This window comes from Schistocerca gregaria, chromosome 5 (genome assembly GCF_023897955.1).
Source record: "Schistocerca gregaria isolate iqSchGreg1 chromosome 5, iqSchGreg1.2, whole genome shotgun sequence".
Classification (NCBI taxonomy): Eukaryota; Metazoa; Arthropoda; class Insecta; order Orthoptera; family Acrididae; genus Schistocerca; species Schistocerca gregaria.
The window spans coordinates 40439487-40458609 of record NC_064924.1 but is presented as its reverse complement, the minus strand read 5'-3'; the positions used below and the strand labels follow the sequence as shown (position 1 = coordinate 40458609).

General features: G+C 43.7%; 1 protein-coding gene across 1 annotated transcript in view; it reads left to right on the top strand.

Moving 5' to 3' along the window:
* The window catches only part of LOC126272338 (venom dipeptidyl peptidase 4-like), a 281131-nt gene that overhangs the window by 75570 nt on the left and 186438 nt on the right, over positions 1–19123 (top strand). Inside the window, exon 4 of the mRNA XM_049975126.1 lies at positions 14153–14233. Within this exon, the coding sequence (XP_049831083.1) occupies positions 14153–14233 (81 nt within the window). The remainder of the gene's footprint in view (positions 1–14152; positions 14234–19123) is intronic.

Here is a 19123-nt window from a genome sequence, read left to right as displayed (position 1 = left end):
CGGGCTGCACGATGTTGGGGCGTGTGCGGAAGACGGCCTAACGGTGTGCGGGACCGTAGCCCAGCTTCATGGAGACGGTTGCGAATGGTCCTCGCCGATACCCCAGGAGCAACAGTGTCCCTAATTTGCTGGGAAGTGGTGGTGCGGTCCCCTACGGCACTGTGTAGGATCCTACGGTCTTGGCGTGCATCCGTGCGTCGCTGCGGTCCGGTCCCATGTCGACGGGCACGTGCACCTTCCGCCGACCACTGGCGACAACATCGATGTACTGTGGAGACCTCACGCCCCACGTGTTGAGCAATTTCGGCGGTACGTCCACCTGGCCTCCCGCATGCCCACTATACGCCCTCGCTCAAAGTACGTCAACTGCACATACGGTTCACGTCCACGCTGTCGCGGCATGCTACCAGTGTTAAAAACTGCGATGGAGCTCCGTATGCCACGGCAAACTGGCTGACACTGACGGCGGCGGTGCACAAATGCTGCGCAGCTAGCGCCATTCGACGGCCAACACCGCGGTTCCTGGTGTGTCCGCTGTGCCGTGCGTGTGATCATTGCTTGTACAGCCCTCTCGCAGTGTCCGGAGCAAGTATGGTGGGTCTGACATACCGGTGTCAATGTGTGCTTTTTTCCATTTCCAGAAGTGTATGTATGACATTGGCATCCATACGCGTTCTCACCAAAATTGCAATTGCTGGTGCTGGAATAAGGCGATTAAACCGAAACAGTCCACCGTAAATAAAAATTGCTTATTATAAGCAGCTCATTGGTGTATCTACTCTTAACAATCATGTCGTTAGCATGCATATATTACGCTGCTGGCCATAAAGAAGGAAACTTACTGCTGTACTGAATTAATCATTCTAACTATAACACACAAATACAACAACAAGCTAGCCAGTGAGTAAAATTCCTAGATAACTTTTTTACGAAGCATATAGCACTTCAAAGTTTATAACATACTAGATACCTACTTACAGTTCATCTACCATGCGGCTACGTTCGGTGAATATTATTTTACTTAGAAATGTATCAGAATCGATCATACTGTGGCGCCCTTTTGTTGTGTACATTATCAAATCGTGTATTTCAGTGTACACAGCTTACAACTTAGGTTCAACATATGGGCCATTGTCAGCCTGTATCCTTTTTCTTGCAACAATACTTACGTTTTGCGCTCTTTAAAGAATTGTACGCCTATTTTTAGCTGCTCTGTCAATCTACGTGAAGTTGTTTGTAAGCTAAAACTGTTGCATATACTTTCCCATCTGTTATTCAGAAATTTAGAACGATCTGTTACTCGTCAGGAAACAGATACTGGTCTTTTACTAATTTCAAGATAGTGTTGCCGTTAACATACGCGTACCACAGAAGCTTTGTTAAGTCTTACACTAATACACTATGTGATCAAAAGTATCCAGACACCTGGTTGAAAATGACTTAAAAGTTCTCGGAGCCCTCCATCGGTAATACTGGAATTCAACATCGTGTTGGCCCACCCTTAGCCTTGATGAGAGCTTCCACTTTCACAGGGATGCGATCAATCAGGTGCTGGAAAGTTTCTTGGGGAATGGCAACCCATTCTTCACGGAGTGCTGCCATGAGCAGAAGTGCCGATGTAGGCCGATGAGGCCTGGCACGAATCGGCGTTCCAGAACATCCCAATGGTGCTCTATAGGATTCAGGGCAGGACTCTGTGCAGTCTAGTCCATTACAGGGATGTTATTGTCGTATAACCACTCCACCACAGGCTGTGCATTATCCTCTTGAATGATCCAATCGCCATCCCCTAATTGGTCTTCAACAGTGGAAAGCAAGAAGGTGCTTAAAACACCAATGTAGGCCTGTGCTGTGCTAATGCCTACAGTTTGGAATTACTATGTGATGGTCTGAATAGATGTCTGCCTATTAGATATTACGACCATTTTCAACTGTCGGCAGTCTGTCAGTCAACAGACGACGTCGGCCTGTACTCTCTTGTGCTGTACGCGTCCTTTCACTTTTCCACTTCACTATCACATCGAAAACAGTGGACCTAGGGATGTTTGGGAGTGTGGAAATCTCGAGTGCAGACGTATGACCCAAATGACAATCACCTGACCACGTTCTGTCCGTGAGCTCCGCGGAGCGCCACATTCTGCTCTCTCACAATGTCTAATGACTACTAAGGTGACTGACGCGGAGTATCTGGCAGCAGGTGGCAGCACAATGCACCTAATATGAAAAACGTTTGTTTTTGGAGGTGCCCGGATACTTTGACCACAGCGTATTTTCATTGCATGAGGCTACATCAGTTTTCATATTTTCTACTACATTCTGGAACTTGTTTACTATATCCATCATCCTCGAAGTATCTTCAACGGAAAAGTTTTGCACACGGGAAAGGTTAGCGCCCATCTCACCTTGATTAAAATTACTTTGTGATTGATAGATTGCAGGGGTGGGGAGCAGAGTTTCTAGTTTGTACATAGCATGCCATGTGCTCAAGCGATCGATAGCTGCGCGCGCACCAAAAAAGAAAGAAGTCATCTACTTGCCGACAGTTACGCCGTCTGTAGGTAATGGGGACGGCTGAGGTGATAGCTGCCGCTGCTGAATTGCGAGACTGATGTATTAAGATGCCGTAATAACACGTTGTCGGCAAATAGCAGTAACAAGGCGGACGAGTGTTTAGTCACAGGTGAACCGCAAAGTAACAAACAAAAAGGCAAAGAAAATTTTAAATGCTGAGCACGACACATTACTTCTATCGTGTGTCTTACAACATTGTTCCAATCTGATAGCGAAGTTTGGTTTACAGCATCCATCGTCAGTTTCTATCCACTTCCGCTAAAGTAAATTTTTTGCTGTCCCTTCTCACATAACCTTTTAGTTCAGCCCATACGAATTTAATCGAAGTGGCATTGGTATGCCATATTTTTTTGCGTTTTATCTAAATTTTTTGCTGTCCCTTGTCACATAACCTTTTACTTCAGCCCATACGAATTCAATGGAAGTGGCATTGGTATGCCATATTTTTTTTTTTTTTTTTTTTTTTTTTTTTTGCATTTTATCTTAAACGTAAAGAGGTAAAGGAGGTTTTCTCTGAACCACGAGATCCGACAGTACACTCTTTTCACAGTCGTCTGGTATGGGAAAACGTCGTGACAGCGAATGCATAGAACAGCAGGAGAGAGACAGAAGCAAACCGAAGATTTAAAACTGGCAATGAAGTATTTAAGGATGAACTTGGGTATTAATAGTGTTTCTAACTGGAAGTAACACACTACTGAGCTTCTTGGAAGCAACTGTAGGCGCCTAATCAAGGATAGTTGAGTGATATGAAGCATTATCCGTAAGTACTACTGAGGGCTTGCTCAAGTTTCTCAGAAGAGAGTACTTAAACCACCTCTGAAACTTATCTTTGCTCATTTCTTCATGATTATCGGCGCTTTTATTCGATCTAAATAACAACATACAGTTTTCTATAAATCCTGCAGATCTACATCCATGGAGAAGAATCAGTCCGCTACCTTTCCCAACGGGCTGTGGCATTGTGTCACACACTGAATCATCTGTCCCGCCTGTTACTCATTGAATGGTTTCCATGTACCCATGTTTCATCTAGCCAAACCGTCATAAAAATGTTTCTTTGATATTGCCCTCAAAAATCGACATAATGTTGTTAAGGATGTCACCTCTCTCCATTTGACATTTCTTACATCAGTTTCATTTAATATATGAAGCACAAGCCGTACTCCACATTTCGCAGTGACGATTTGCTACCCTCTGAAAACCTCTGCTTCTTCTAAGGAAGCATTCATTTTATCGAGGGGAAGATGTTCCTTTCTCGAATATTTACTGTAAATGTGATGACAAATTGAATGTCGTAGATATTCGTCAAACTCTTCTCGAATTGCCTCTTTTTTTCTGGAGTGCTGAGGTGAGATGGTCCAGCTTAATTTTCATCGGCTCCGTACTTTTCCTTCCCTATTCTCATAAGTGTTTTTGTGAATTTTTAACGCCTCCGCGGTTCTGTCAGTGACTTAAGTGAGAGGAAGCAAGCGTCCACAATTGTCTTGCTCTCGTTCGAAGTATTTCCCGACATTACTGCCACATTCAAGAGCATGACCTGTCAGTGCAGTGCCGTTACCGCGGATAGCCTTCCCTCACACAGCACACGTCCGCAGACCCCCCCCTCCCACTTCTTGCTTATGACATTGGAACGATGAGAATATGAAGAAATACTCACACAAATGCTACACAAGTCAGGTCACGGCACCGCACAGTAGATCTGCTGTACGATCAAAGTAAGCTTCGAGGGTAGAGCTAGTTTGTAGCCACAAGAGGCTTTTTTCTTTTTTCACCACGGAAAGTACAGTTTTCAAGAGGATTTCCACCTCCTTTCATTGGACATCCGTAGATAAGGACTGTAAAACCAGCACGTATCCGTGGCTGTGTTGACGAACCTGTGGGCGCAGCGGGTTGTGACGTCAGGGGGACGAGGCGATGATGTTACGCTCTGACTTTCCTTAACGTACCTTACCGTACTAGAAAATGCACTCAATCCAGCAGGCTCTTACTGCGAAAAGCATTGTCGTAAGCAGATGTATTATTTCTGTGGCCGTTATTACGGCTTTATAAGAAATCATTCATTCCCCGTCTAGTTTCACACGTTACTCGTTCCAGTGCGCATGCGCGAATTCACGCCATTAATATCCCATATCTATCAAGTAATCCCCCCCATGAACCATGGACCTTGCCGCAGGTGGGGAGGCTTGCGTGCCTCAGCGATACAGATGGCCGTACCGTAGGTGCAACCACAACGGAGGGGTATCTGTTGAGAGGCCAGACAAACGTGAGGTTCCTGAAGAAGGGCAGCAACCATTTCAGTAGCAGCAGGGGCAACAGTCTGGATCATTGACTGATCTGGCCTTTGAAACATTAACCAAAACGACCTTGCTGTACTGGTACTGCGAACGGCTGAAAGCAAGGGGAAACTACGGCCGTAATTTTTCCCGAGGGCATGCAGCTTTACTGTATAATTAAATGATGATGGCGTCCTCTTGGGTAAAATACTCCGCAGGTAAAATAGTCCCCCATTCGGATCTCCGGGCGGGGACTACTCAAGAGGACGTTGTTATAAGGAGAAAGAAAACTGGCGTTGTACGGATCGGAGTGTGGAATGTCAGATCCCTTAATCGAGCAGGTAGGTTTGAAAATTAAAAAAGGGAAATGGCTAGGTTAAAGTTAGATATGGTGGGAATTAGCGAAGTTCGGTGGCAGGAGGAACAAGACGTTTGGTCAGGTGAATAGAGGGTTAAAAACACAAAATCAAATAGGGGTAATGCAGGAGTAGGTTTAATAATGAATTAAAAAAATAGGAGTGCGGGTAAGCTACTACAAACAGCATAGTGAACGCAATATTGTGGCCAAGATAGACATGCCAATATAGACATGCCAACTAGCTCTGCGGATGATGAAGAAATTGATGAAATGTATCATGAGATAAAAGAAATTATTCAGGTAGTGACGGGAGACGAAAATTTAATAGTCATGGGTGACTGGAATTCGAGTGTAGGAAAAGGGAGAGAAGGAAACATGGTAGGTGAATATGGATTAGCGGTAAGAAATGAAAGCGGAATCCGTCTGTTAGAATTTTGCACAGAGCATAACTTAATCATAGCTAACACCTGGTTCAAGAATCATAAAAGAAGGTTGTATACATGGACGAATCCCAGAAATACTAAAAGGTATCAGATAGATTATATAATGGTAAGACAGAGATTTAGGAACCAGGTTTTAAATTGTAAGACATTTCCAGGGGCAGATGTGGACACTGACCACAATCTATTGGTTATGAACTGTAGATTAAAATTGGAGAAACTGCAAAAAGGTGGGAATTGAAGGAGATGGGACCTGGATAAAATGACTAAACCAGAGGTTGTACAGAGTTTCAGGGAGAGCATAAGCCAACAATGGACAGCAGTGAGGGAAAGAAGTACAGTAGAAGAAGAATGGGTAGCTCTGAGGGATGAAGTAGTGAAGGCAGCAGAGGATCAACTAGGTAAAAAGACGAGGGTTGGTAGAAATCCTTCGGTAACAGAAGAGATATTGAATTTTATTGAAGAAAGGAGGGAACATCAAAACGCAGTAAATGAAGCAGGCAAAAAGGAATACAAACGTCTCAAAAATGAGATCGACAGAAAGTGAAAAATGGCTAAGCAGGGATGGCTAGAGGACAAATATAAGGATGAAAAGGCTTATCTCACTAGGGGTAAGATAGACACTGCCCACAGGAAAATTAAAGGGACCTTTGGAGAAAAGAGAACCACTTGTATGAATATCAAGAGCTCAGATGGAAACCCAGTCCTAACCAAAGAAGGGAAAGCAGAAAGGTGGAAGGAGTATATAGAGGGTCTATACAAAGGCGATGTACTTGAGGACAATATTATGGAAATGGAAGAGAATGTAGATGAAGATGAAATGGGAGATATGATACTGCGTGAAGAGTTTGACAGAGCACTGAAAGACCTGAGCCGAAATAAAGCCCCGGGAGTACACAACATTCCATTAGAACTACTGACGGCCTTGGGAGAGCCAGCCCTGACAAAACTCTACCATCTGGTGAGCAAGATGTATGACACAGGCGAAGTACCGTCAGACTTCAAGAAGAATATAATAATTCCAATCCCAAAGAAAGCAGGTGTTGACAGATGTGAAAATTACCGAACTATCAGTTTAATAAGTCTCAGCTGCAAAATACTAACGCGAATTCTTTACAGACGAATGGAAAAACTGGTAGAAGCCGACCTCGGGGAAGATCAGTTTGGATTCCGTTGAAATATTGGACCACGTGAGGCAATACTGACCTTACGACTAATCTTAGAAGAAAGATTAAGGAAAGGCAAATCTACTTTTCTAGCATTTGTTGACTTAGAGAAAGCTTTTAACAATGTTGACTGGAATACTCTCTTTCCAATTCTAAGGGTGGCAGGGGTAAAATACAGGGAGCGAAAGGCTATTTACAATTTGTACAAAAATCAGATGGCAGTTATAAGAGTCGACGGACATGAAAGGGAAGCAGTGGTTCCACGAGAGCTTCTGTAAAGTTCGGAATGTAGGAGACGGATACTGGCAGAAGTAAAGCTGTGAGTACCGGGCAGAGTCGTGCTTCGGTAGCTCAGATAGGCCGCCGGCACGGTAGCTCAGCGTGTTCGGTCAGAGGGTTACGCGCCCTCTGTAATAAAAAAAAACTGAGCCAATCGATCAAAAACGAACATAAATGGATGTCTTACGACGTCCGCCCCGAGAAGATGCAACGAACAAAAGCGAACAAAATGAGATTAAAAAAAAATGGTAGAGCACTTGCCCGCGAAAGGCAAAGGTCCCGAGTTCGAGTCTCGGTCGGGCACACCGTTTTAATCTGCCAGGAAGTTTCATGTAATAGAGCCTTCAAATACGAAAGATGCATGCGAAATTAAGCAACGTGCTCCATTTTTGTCATCGTAACAGAACGGGTACACTATATCAGGGATAACCATCCGGAGAATAAAATGACGTCGTACAAAGTGCGCCCCAATTTACACAACGGTTAGCCTATTCCACAGATTACTATCCCTAGATTTATCACAAGACTGTATAACTGGTTCCTAAATAGGCTAAAATAAAAAGCTCGTGCTTTGATATAATTATAAAATACGTGTATTGCATGTGCAAATTCACAGTATGATCATGATTCTGTGTGTGAGGACCATACGCCAATGTTAAAATACTTTCTTTTATATTTTTAGGCAGTAAAGAGCAACTGATGAGTGCACCAAGAAAGAAACTTTCTGGGGCTAAAAACAGAAAGAGAAGTAAGAATAAAACTGAACAAATAAATAGATTAGCTTCTAAGGTTAGAAAATGGCTTCACGAAGCAGGCGCGTCATCAAGCTCCACTGATGCTTCTCTTACTATGATTTCAGATATTTCGAAGAATTCTTATAACTTAGATATTCAAGATAATTCGACTGTACATTCGAAGGTTCAGGTCTCAGATGATGGTAAACAGCCTTCATCGTCGGTATTATCTCAGCAGGAAGATGACGTTGAGTAGACGGGTAACAAAAACAAAATTATGTGTCTGACGGACCCAGGTACATGGCCGGACCATGAATAAATTATGGATCACCAAAGGCCATTCTTCAACAAAGAAACTGTATTACTAAATGATAAACATCCATAGAGTTTAGGTCCACTGAACGCAACGGTGGGTATGTGAAATATCACATAGGGTTTGGAACAATGGCAAGTCAGGAAAATCTTAAAAGATCCTGGTTTGTACATTCGAAAGTAAAAAATGCAGTTTACTCTACCGCCTGCAAGCTATACGGCAGCTCTTTTGCATCAGCCTTGTCTAGGGAGCGTTCCATTAATTGGAAAAAGCTCAAAAAAATGACCCGAGCATGAAACATTACACACACACAATGAATGTTTTATCAGATGGAAAACCGGCTTGCAGCAAATGAAATCGTGCCAGGGCACTGATGACAAGACTGAGAGATTTAATCACTCTGAGAAAGAAAAATGGAGACACATTCTGAATTTAGCAATGAACGCTGTCATGTACACTCCTGGAAATGGTAAAAAGAACACATTGACACCGGTGTGTCAGACCCACCATACTTGCTCCGGACACTGCGAGAGGGCTGTACAAGCAATGATCACACGCACGGCACAGCGGACACACCAGGAACCGCGGTGTTGGCCGTCGAATGGCGCTAGCTGCGCAGCATTTGTGCACCGCCGCCGTCAGTGTCAGCCAGTTTGCCGTGGCATACGGAGCTCCATTGCAGTCTTTAACACTGGTAGCATGCCGCGACAGCGTGGACGTGAACCGTATGTGCAGTTGACGGACTTTGAGCGAGGGCGTATAGTGGGCATGCGGGAGGCCGGGAGGACGTACCGCCGAATTGCTCAACACGTGGGGCGTGAGGTTTCCACAGTACATCGATATTGTCGCCAGTGGTCGGCGGAAGGTGCACATGCCCGTCGACCTGGGACCGGACCGCAGCGACGCACGGATGCACGCCAAGACTGTAGGATCCTACACAGTGCCGTAGGGGACCGCACCGCCACTTCCCAGCAAATTAGGGACACTGTTGCTCCTGGGGTATCGGCGAGGACCATTCGCAACCGTCTCCATGAAGCTGGGCTACGGTCCCGCACGCCGTTAGGCCGTCTTCCGCTCACGCCCCATCATCGTGCAGCCCGCCTCCAGTGGTGTCGCGACAGGCGTGAATGGAGGGACGAAGGGAGACGTGTCGTCTGCAGCGATGAGAGTCGCTTTTGCCTTGGTGCCAATGATGTTCGTATGCGTGTTTGGCGTCGTGCAGGTGAGCGATACAATCAGGACTGCATACGACCGAGGCACACAGGGCCAACACCCGCCATCATGGTGTGGGGAGCGATCTCCTACACTGGCCGTACACCTCTGGTGATCGTCGAGGGGACACGGAATAGTGCACGGTACAGCCAAACCGTCGTCGAACCAATCGTTCTACCATTCCTAGACCGGCAAGGGAACTTGCTGTTCCAACAGGACAATGCACGTCCGCATGTATTCCATGCCACCCAACGTGCTCTAGAAGGTGTAAGTCAACTACCCTGGCCAGCAAGATCTCCGGATCTGTCCCCCATTGAGCATGTTTGGGACTGGATGAAGCGTCGTCTCACGCGGTCTGCACGTCCAGCACGAACGCTGGTCCAACTGAGGCGCCAGGTGGAAATGGCATGGCAAGCCATTCCACAGGACTACATCCAGCATCTCTACGATCGTCTCCATGGGAGAATAGCAGCCTGCATTGCTGCGAAAGGTGGATATACACTGTACTAGTGCCGACATTGTGCATGCTCTGTTGCCTGTGTCTATGTGCCTGTGGTTCTGTCAGTGTGATCATGTGATGTATCTGACCCCAGGAATGTGTCAATAAAGTTTCCCCTTCCTGGGACAATGAATTCACGGTGTTCTTATTTCAATTTCCAGGAGTGTATTTTGTCACAAATTCTCTTGTCTGTAGAGTATCTAAAGAAACACCTAGTGATGTCACTGAAAATTTTCCCCAACCTAGACGAGGAAATTTTCTTAATTTGATAATTCCGATCGCCAAATACAATCCTACTGTCAGGTGCCAGTTATCTCACGTAAAAGAGGGACAGGTATCATATTTGTCGAAGAAAATACAAAAAGTAATCATCGATAAAATGGCAAATTTTGGAATCAACGAGATAAAGCAGACCAACCATATCATCATATTTGACTGCACTGGAGATGTAATTCACAGCGAACAAATTAGTCAAGTAATCATTACATAAAAATAACAAACTGGATTTGAAATAAAGGAAAGCTGAATTGATTTTATAGAAATTGACGGAAAGGCTGGAGAATATGTCACACTGCAAATACCACAAAAACTAGAGGCTGATGGTCTGGATGCGCAAAAATCTCGTGGAGAATCATTCAGCAACAAATCTAACACGGCCGGCATATATAAGGAAGACCAGCCACAATTATGGAAAGGAACGAGCTAGCAAAGTTTGTTCCTTTTCTAGCACGCTCTTTAAATGTTGTGGGCGTGCATTCTGCGTAGTCATGTCCAGAATAATTTATTCTATTTGGGTTGTCCAGAAATTTTATTGCATTTTGTTGGGTCCACGATGATGTGGCAAATAATGGATAAACTCATACCTGTTACAGCTCTATTAAATAACTTACAGTAAGTCATCAAAGCTCTGGAAGAAATCGAAAAATCATCCCTTTGTTGCAGAATCTAAGTATGAAGCTGGTCATCTTCTACATGCGGTGATGGATTAGAAATTCATAGCGAAGTTAACAATTTGATCTGGTATTCTTAGAGAGATCATTAGAGCGAACGCCGAAATACTGAAAGAGGACACTATCATTTCCGCCATTTGGTACTAATGGAAGGCCTTGTTAAGATCTTGCAAGAAATGAGAGAGAAACCAATAGAACTGCGGATCGAAGAAGCTATATCCATTCCAAAAAAGTTGTAAATCGAGCCTGTCCTCAAAAGCAAACGAACTTTCAGAAAGAGAAGACAACACGACTAAATTTGCGAGGTCGAATGAAGAACACTAGACGCTACTAAGCTGTTTTGCAGAGATATAAAAATAGTATTTGACAAAATTTTAACACATATTGAAAATAGGGTAGAGTGTGCAAAGAGTCTAAATAAAAATTTCGCCTTCCCTGATAGTCACGAACTTCTAAGTATGTCGACTGAGGATCTACAGAAAAGTAGAGCCGATCTAGCACGAAAATATACGAAAGACTTCAGTGTAGTTGGTTTTTGCCTGGAATTCGCTTTATTCAAATAGTTAATACCCGAAATTAATGGAGAATCAAGTGCGTTCGACCTGTTACAACATCTCTACCAGCACGACTTACAATGAAGTTTTTCCTGATATTAGAACAGCTAGAAGGATATACTGCACATTACCGACATCTGCAAGCGCCGAGGGAAGTTTCAGCAAACTAAAACTAATTAAACGCTGTCTGCGTTCAACAGTGAGTCAGGAACGTCTATCCGGCCATACGATCCTAACTATTGAAAATAAAATTGCCTATGAAATGAACTTTGATGAGGTAAGATTCCTTTCGCAGAAAGGAAAGCAAGGCGTGTAAAGCTGTACAAGATTAGAAAAGAAAAATGTGCTGGGACTTGATGACTGAGGAAACGTTTGTCTTGTTTGTCTCTTGTCTTTACTGGTTTTGTGTTTTCCGTATTTCATTTTGTCACATACAAGAGAAAGTTATCAGCTAATAGGCAATAAAAGTTGCAAATTTTATGAAGAGTTCTTATTATCTCGGTGAAAAATAATCTAACCCAGTACTGATGTTTTTTTTTCCTCCTCTGAAAAATGGTCAGGATGTCAAACCAGCCGACTGGGAGCAGGACAGCCACCACAGGACATTTCAGCTTCCATTCTCCTGAATATGGTTATCATGGTTTTCAGTACAAAATAATATGCAGTTGAATTCCATAGAGTGAAAGACAGCGTTATACTATAGAAGAATGCTGTGTGAAGAAGCCTGGCGCACTTAGGACCAATGACATATCTTAAATTTCCTCAGACATGTAAGTCTTATACATCAAATTCTCCAGAAAGATGTGTGTTACAAAATGAATGTATTATTGAAATCTTGATTTTTTAAAATTTTTGATGTCCTATCTCAGACGCTTGAGACGGGGGGTGGATGGGCAGGAGTGAGGGATCCACTGTAAAGTTTCTGTCCGGTTCGGAAACATCGTAGATCGGGGACTGCATTTAGGGGCCTGACGATAGTGTACTTTAACACCGAAACCGGTTGCATGTGGGTGAAACCAGCAAATACAACTGATGTTATCTTTACTGCGAACAAATAGTGTTGTGGTTGGCAGGAGAGCCAACACCGTGTTACTAGAGGAGGCCGAAAGGCACGCGATTTAGCTCACGCAGGCTGGCGTGAGGTCGGGAACAGGACAAGGAAATTAGAATTTAGAAAAAAGGACGTAGCTGGTGGAATACTTAACTTTAATCCATTAATGACGAACGTCGGTCTTGACGGTACATTATGTACAATATCAATATTAACTGATAATGGCGCCTTGCTAGGTCGTAGCAAATGACGTAGCTGAAGGCTATGCTAACTATCGTCTCGGCAAATGAGACCGTAGAAACCAGTGAACCATCGCTAGCAAAGTCGGCTGTACAACTGGAGCGAGTGCTAGGAAGTCTCTCTAGACCTGCCGTGTGGCGGCGCTCGGTCTGCAATCACTGATAGTGGCTACACGCGGGTCCGACCTATACTACCGGACCGCGGCCGATTTAAAGGCTACCACCTAGCAAGTGTGGTGTCTGGCGGTGACACCACAAATAGTTCATATTATTGTCGATCTTGATAGCTTCTATTATTATTTCTTATTTTTGTTATCGTTGTTCATCATTTATTATTGGTGGGCATAATTGAAACTATACCTGTGATAAAATTTCAAGCACGCACACAGAAATTAAGAATATTTTGTAGTAGTTTTTGACATGTAGGAGACCGCCTGAAGCTCCCAAACTTCCCAGGTCAAATAAAACAAATAACTAATGGGTACGAAAGGACAATACGTTGGCTGACTACTCCGAAAATGTACGTCCTCAGAAAAGTAACACTCGGTTTTCAAGTTCGTCTGTTTCGAGAACTGCCATCAGGTGTTTACAGTCGGGCTTACAAGTTGCCATGCCGGCACCAGTTGTTCCCTTCTGCAACGAGCAATCGCAAGTACTCGCAAGACTGGCTGTTGCAGAAACAGAGCTTCTTTTTACTGCCCTGAACGCAGCGCTAGAAACGTATCGAAAGGATTAGGGCTCTCCAACTTCTTTCGATTCAGCATTCCCAGACTGCTTCGCTGCCTTAAAGGAACAATGTACAAAAAACAGGTCCCACACAATGAAGGACCTAACGGTCAATTGGATAGCGGAGATTAGCCGTGTCAATGTCGACGTGTATATGCTTCAGTTTATTCATTGTACTTTATTTCTTTGCGAATGTTTTTTATTCCAGGTTTTGATCACAATATGACCGGTTTCAACCAGTAATGACCATCCTCAGATCTTTGCTATACCATGTCCTAAAGTGATAAGGCCGTAATGACATCGTCAAAATATATAAATATGCTCATCACAGCATCGTCACATAGATCTAAAAAATAAATAAGGTGTAGAATAGGCCACATCGTCCACACAGTCATTTTTGCAACTGCCTTGCGTCTTAAAATCTTCGCGTAAGCATGTCAAACATTGTACTACCTGATGATTTCTGCACACTCATAATCGCACCACTAAGTGGGTTACGCCTGCAATATAGACAAAACGATTTACACTTCAACACCTGATCTGCTGCGCAGGGAGAAATAAGCCTTAATGGCTCGCTCTTGCCATGTGGACTACGGGTTAGTAAAGAACGTAAAACATTCTACTACTAATAGCTACTACTACTAGTCTCCACATGAAGTAAATACTGATGTAACGCTCTCCAGTGCACTGCCCTCCGTCGCCATTAAATATCTGCACTTACATCCCCAACATTGTGTGTATGTATACAGAGAGAGTTTCATGACTGGGTGCGCTTATGTTGCAGATTCTGCAGCAGTACCAGCCAGAGCTGATGTCGCTGTCTCCCGACGAGCGGTACGTGCTCCTGGGCTACAACGTGCGAAAGGTAAGACAAGCCATCTCGTTTCTTACGATGCCAACACTCTTAATGTGGACGCCGCGACAGACGCAACTAAGCAAACCACTCTATAAGTAGTGGAATCATTTGCAAATACCCATTTGTAAGTTAGTAACATCAAGAAGAGACATAAACTGGCCCAAAGCTGTCACAAATATGCCTTAGGTTTCGCAAAATCTGCCAGCCTTCTCCAGGATGAGAACAGCACGCACCAAGTTCTGTTCTTTCAGAAATTTCGGAAATGCTTTTGTTTAATTCGTCGGATTTTTGAAGGTTCAGAAATTTCTGGAACGGCGTACGCGATGTCGGTGAATGATGCAGTGCCCCATTAGTTCATTTTTATTAAAGCGTGCCATCACAGCGAACTATCAAGGTCATGTTAGGTTTGAATGTTCTTGTACCATGTCTCCATGATTCTCGGGAAATTGGGTAGAGAATAAGCCGCAATAAGTCCCCATTTCTACTAAACTTCCAGAAATGTCTCAATTTAGTCAGTGAGTCCGTAGAAGATAGTATAAGAAACGTACAGTATGACAGTCCTTCCTTTTCCATCCGAGTTTTGCGGAGAGCAAGACAATCCGTCCTTGGACTATCTTAGTGAGTAGTCGTAAAGGATTATTTCTACCTGTTTCGCCGAGAAGCTCTCGAAGTTTCTCTCTCGCAGAAGCAGTATCAGCGCCGTCGGGGTTCATACAGTGCAATTCTACTTCCTGTGACTGTAAGTGATAAAGAGGGAAGCTGTATTATTGGGAACAACGTTCAAGAGGGATGACATTATGCTTTAGTTATTTACTAAGCACCATAAACTGATGATATGAACACAGTTAATAAAGATTAACTGAGAAGTAACATTGTCCTGAGAGCGTTATTTTATGACGCAACTGGATCGGTAGGACTCCTATCGGAGACTGAAAACTACGGCGCTTAGCTTGTACCTCATTGTTATACTCAAGATATTTCGTAGTCGTACGCAAACTTTAGTTAGCTAAAACATAACTCACTTATTTATGAAGGCCATCGTTTTCTGGCGTTGTAATGTTGTCCTTAGAAGACACTTACCACCTGAATGCTTCATGTAATATTTGTGTTGGAAATAGCTACTTTCATTAGCAAATACGAGGTTCGTTTAATAAGTAATCTCCCGCATTTTTTTATGAGAACATATTTATTGTTAAGCGTAAGAATTGGTGAAAATATACATAAACATATCTTGTCCATGTCCTACAGCGATTCCCACCACTGTTAGTTCCGTCTTGGCTACCTCTTCCACTAATTCCACCTGGTAAGGTCGCCAGATTCTTGAGCAACGCTCAAGAATCGGTCGGTCAAGCTTAATGTAGGCCACCTCATTTGCGGATGAATTACATTTCCTTAAGATGCTTCCTATCAATTTCAGCCTAGTATCTGTAGCCATGTGTCTTCTCCTACACTTTTGTTATTCCTACCTGGCGTTTCCAGTTTTTGATTATACCTCTCTGAATTTTAGATGTTACAATTTGAACAGTAGTGGTACACGGAAGGGCCAAAGGAACTGGTATACGCATGCGTATTCAACGCCTATATAAGACGACAAGTGTCTGGCGCAGTTGTTACGTCGGTAACTGCTGCTACAGTGGCCGTTTACCAAGATTTAAGTCACTTTGAACGTGGTATTATAGTGGGCACACGAAAGATGGTATACAGCATCTCCGAGGTAGCGATGAAGTGGGGATTTTCCCCTACGCCCATTTCACGAGTTTACTGCGAAAATAAAGCATCCGGTAAAACATCAAATCTCCTACGTCGCTGCGGTCGGAAAAAGATCCTGTGAGAACGGCACCAACGATGACTGAAGAGAATCGTTAAATGTGACAAGTGCAACCCTTCTGTAAATTGTTGCAGATATCAATGCTGGGCCATCAACAAGTGCCAGCTTGCGAAGCATCCTCGATATGGGCTATCGGAGCACTTTATGTCTGCACGGCACAAAGCTTTACGCCTCGCCTGGGCCTGTCAACGTCAACATTGGACTGTTGAGTACTGGAAACATGATTCCTGGTCGGCCGAGTGTAGTTAATTGTATCCAGCAGATGGACGTAAACTGGTGTAGAGACAACCTCATGAATCTGTGGGCCCTGCATGTCAGCAGCGGAATGTTAAAGCTGGTGGAGACTCTGTAATGGTATGGGGCGTGTGCAGTAGGAGTGATATGGGACCGCTGATGCGTCTGGACAGGTAACACGTACGTAAGCATCCTGTCTGATCGTCTGCATACATTCACTTCTGTTGTGCTTTCAAAACGACTTTGGCGATTCCAGCAGGACAATGCGACACTCCACACGTCAAGAATTACTACGAAGTGGCAGAGTTTTAACCCTTTTGCTGGCCACCAGAGGCCACAGACGTGAAGATTAATGAGCATATATGAGATGCCTTGCAATGTGCTGTTCGAAAGAGATCTCCAACCTCCCCCGTAATCTTATGAATTAATGGATAACCCTGCAGCATTAATGGTGCCAGTTCCCTCCAACACTACTTCAGACATAAATCGAGTCCATGCCACGTCACGTTGCGGCTCTTCTGCGTGCTCGCGGGGACCCTACATGATATTAGGCGGGTGTACCAGTTCCTTTGGTTCATCAGTGTATGAAACACTGACAATCAAATTCGTGTTGTCCCTGGAAGCCGTTAGACTGACAACCTTGAAGTGAGGTTGGTGACTGTTTCAGCGGTTTAGCGTTGACTCGTCTTCAGTTCCATGTACTGCCACGAGTTTTACCTTCATAGCAAGTACGAAACGGGTTCAATAAGCTTCGTGATGACAATTGAATAGCTATTTGAGAGAGAAGTAGCGGCTCAGAGGTCTGGAAATCTGCTGGGTGGACTTCTGATTGACGCCGTATGGCAGTGGGTGGCACGGTGGTTGGTAGGCTTCGCGTGGTCCTCTGCACCTCATCGAGGAGTTGGTTTTACTTTTTATAGTCTTCAGTCGCCTGAAGATGCAGACTAGCCATGGATTCTTCTGTTGCGCCAAACTCTTCATCGCTGAATAGCACTTGCATCCAACATCCTCAGTTATTTGTCGAATGTATTCGAATCTCTGTCTTCTCCTGAAATGTTTATCCTCTACAGTTTCCTTTAATACGAAATTTCCCCCCATAAACGAAATAACGCTCTCTGGATTACAGCTTCTTATTCTAATGACTGCGGTTTCACTCTCCGCTGTAGACTATATTCAGGTAAGGCGCCGCAAGGAGCAGTGTGTCAGCACGCCACGCCGTGATTATTATTGTTGTCCCACCTGCAGAAAATAGTCCACTCGCCTTGGGGTAATTTCTTCTTCTGAAGACCAGTCCACATGCCTGACCTGTTAGAAAATGAGCAATGCTCGTCGGTTGGAGAAAACCGTTACGGAAATCAGCCGCACTGCACGCCCCTGAAAGATGCACCAAATGTTTTCTTAGTTATCATAAGAACCTTGCTGTTAAGAATACGTACTGTAAGGGAAAACTTAGATATGTTGTTATTCCTTTAATACAAAACACCGCCAAGTCTGTGCTAACCTTAGGTTACAGTTTCTTTACTCCCAGGCACTCATAGTTACTCCTAATAGGCAACTTACGGTATTTAAACGACCATATTACCAAAAATATTTAAAAAAAAAGAGTTGTCTGTGACAGAATGCTCGCTCAAACATTACACAAAGTGACCACGACTACTGAGTTCGCAGTCACGACTTGTACACGAGACCACGCGGATTTTGGTTAATTCAGAAGTTACAGTTTACACACAAGAGTGGGAATTACGCGTGTTCGTCTTTATCAAACGTTCCCGTTCAGTTTGGGACACTCGACGGTCAAGTTTCTCTCATTATTCCGCAAAATTGTTATATACATTCAGAGAAGTTGACGGCTGAGCTCCTAACTGCACTTAAGACTTCACGAAGCAGTTCCATAGTCCACAAAACGAGCGCTAATGTATTGTCCTCTGGTCGACTGATACACATCATAACCTGCCCAGAATTAGTATTAAACTGCTCAATCCCGCGTCTTTCACATTTGACTAATCATAAGCTAATAGATGTTGTGGACAGTTTATCAAATTAACAAATTTATAAAATCCTCAATTACAAAAGTATCTCTCTTTTTGGATAACTGCTTATCTTAAAACGTTTGTTTGTCAGTACCATAAATTGAATGGTTGCACTTTATAAGTTTCCCACTATACTACGATTCGCTCCCCCTGTACAACCACAGTTCTCACGCAAACGTATACTCAGATGACAGACATATCCCTTTATTAAGTACTTCGTTTTCACGCCATGATTTACACTTATAATTAAACCTATTAAGTCAACAATAATTATAAACAGACGTGATATTCACAAAACGCACAGTTTTGTTTCCAGAATACCGTGGTTTAACTACCCATGATTTCACAGTCAGTGAGATGCTGACAACGTTAGACCACAACCGTTACTACTTTCAGCTAGCCTGGGAAACATAGCGCTCATGCTACACGAGAACAATGACTCACTGTATCTACATGCTCGCTGCCGTCTGACTTACATGGGCACCATACAAGGCGCTACGCCTCAAACAGTGCTATGAATGAGCAAAAACTTGGAGTTTAGTAATGCATACCACTGTTGACAAACAGCACCTTGCGGCACTTTGCCTGAAGGGCAGATTCAAACCGGTAGTCGTTAATAAAACAAATCATGGTCCAGTTGGTATTTTCATCGTTAGTCACAACTACTCAGATTACGAATCCTATGACATGACAATTACGTTATTCCCTGATACCTTAGCACATGTCCTGTCAATCTGTTCCTTCTTCGTGGCGTTCTTTCCACATATTCGAATCTACGGCGATTCTACAGAGGACCCTTGCTTACGT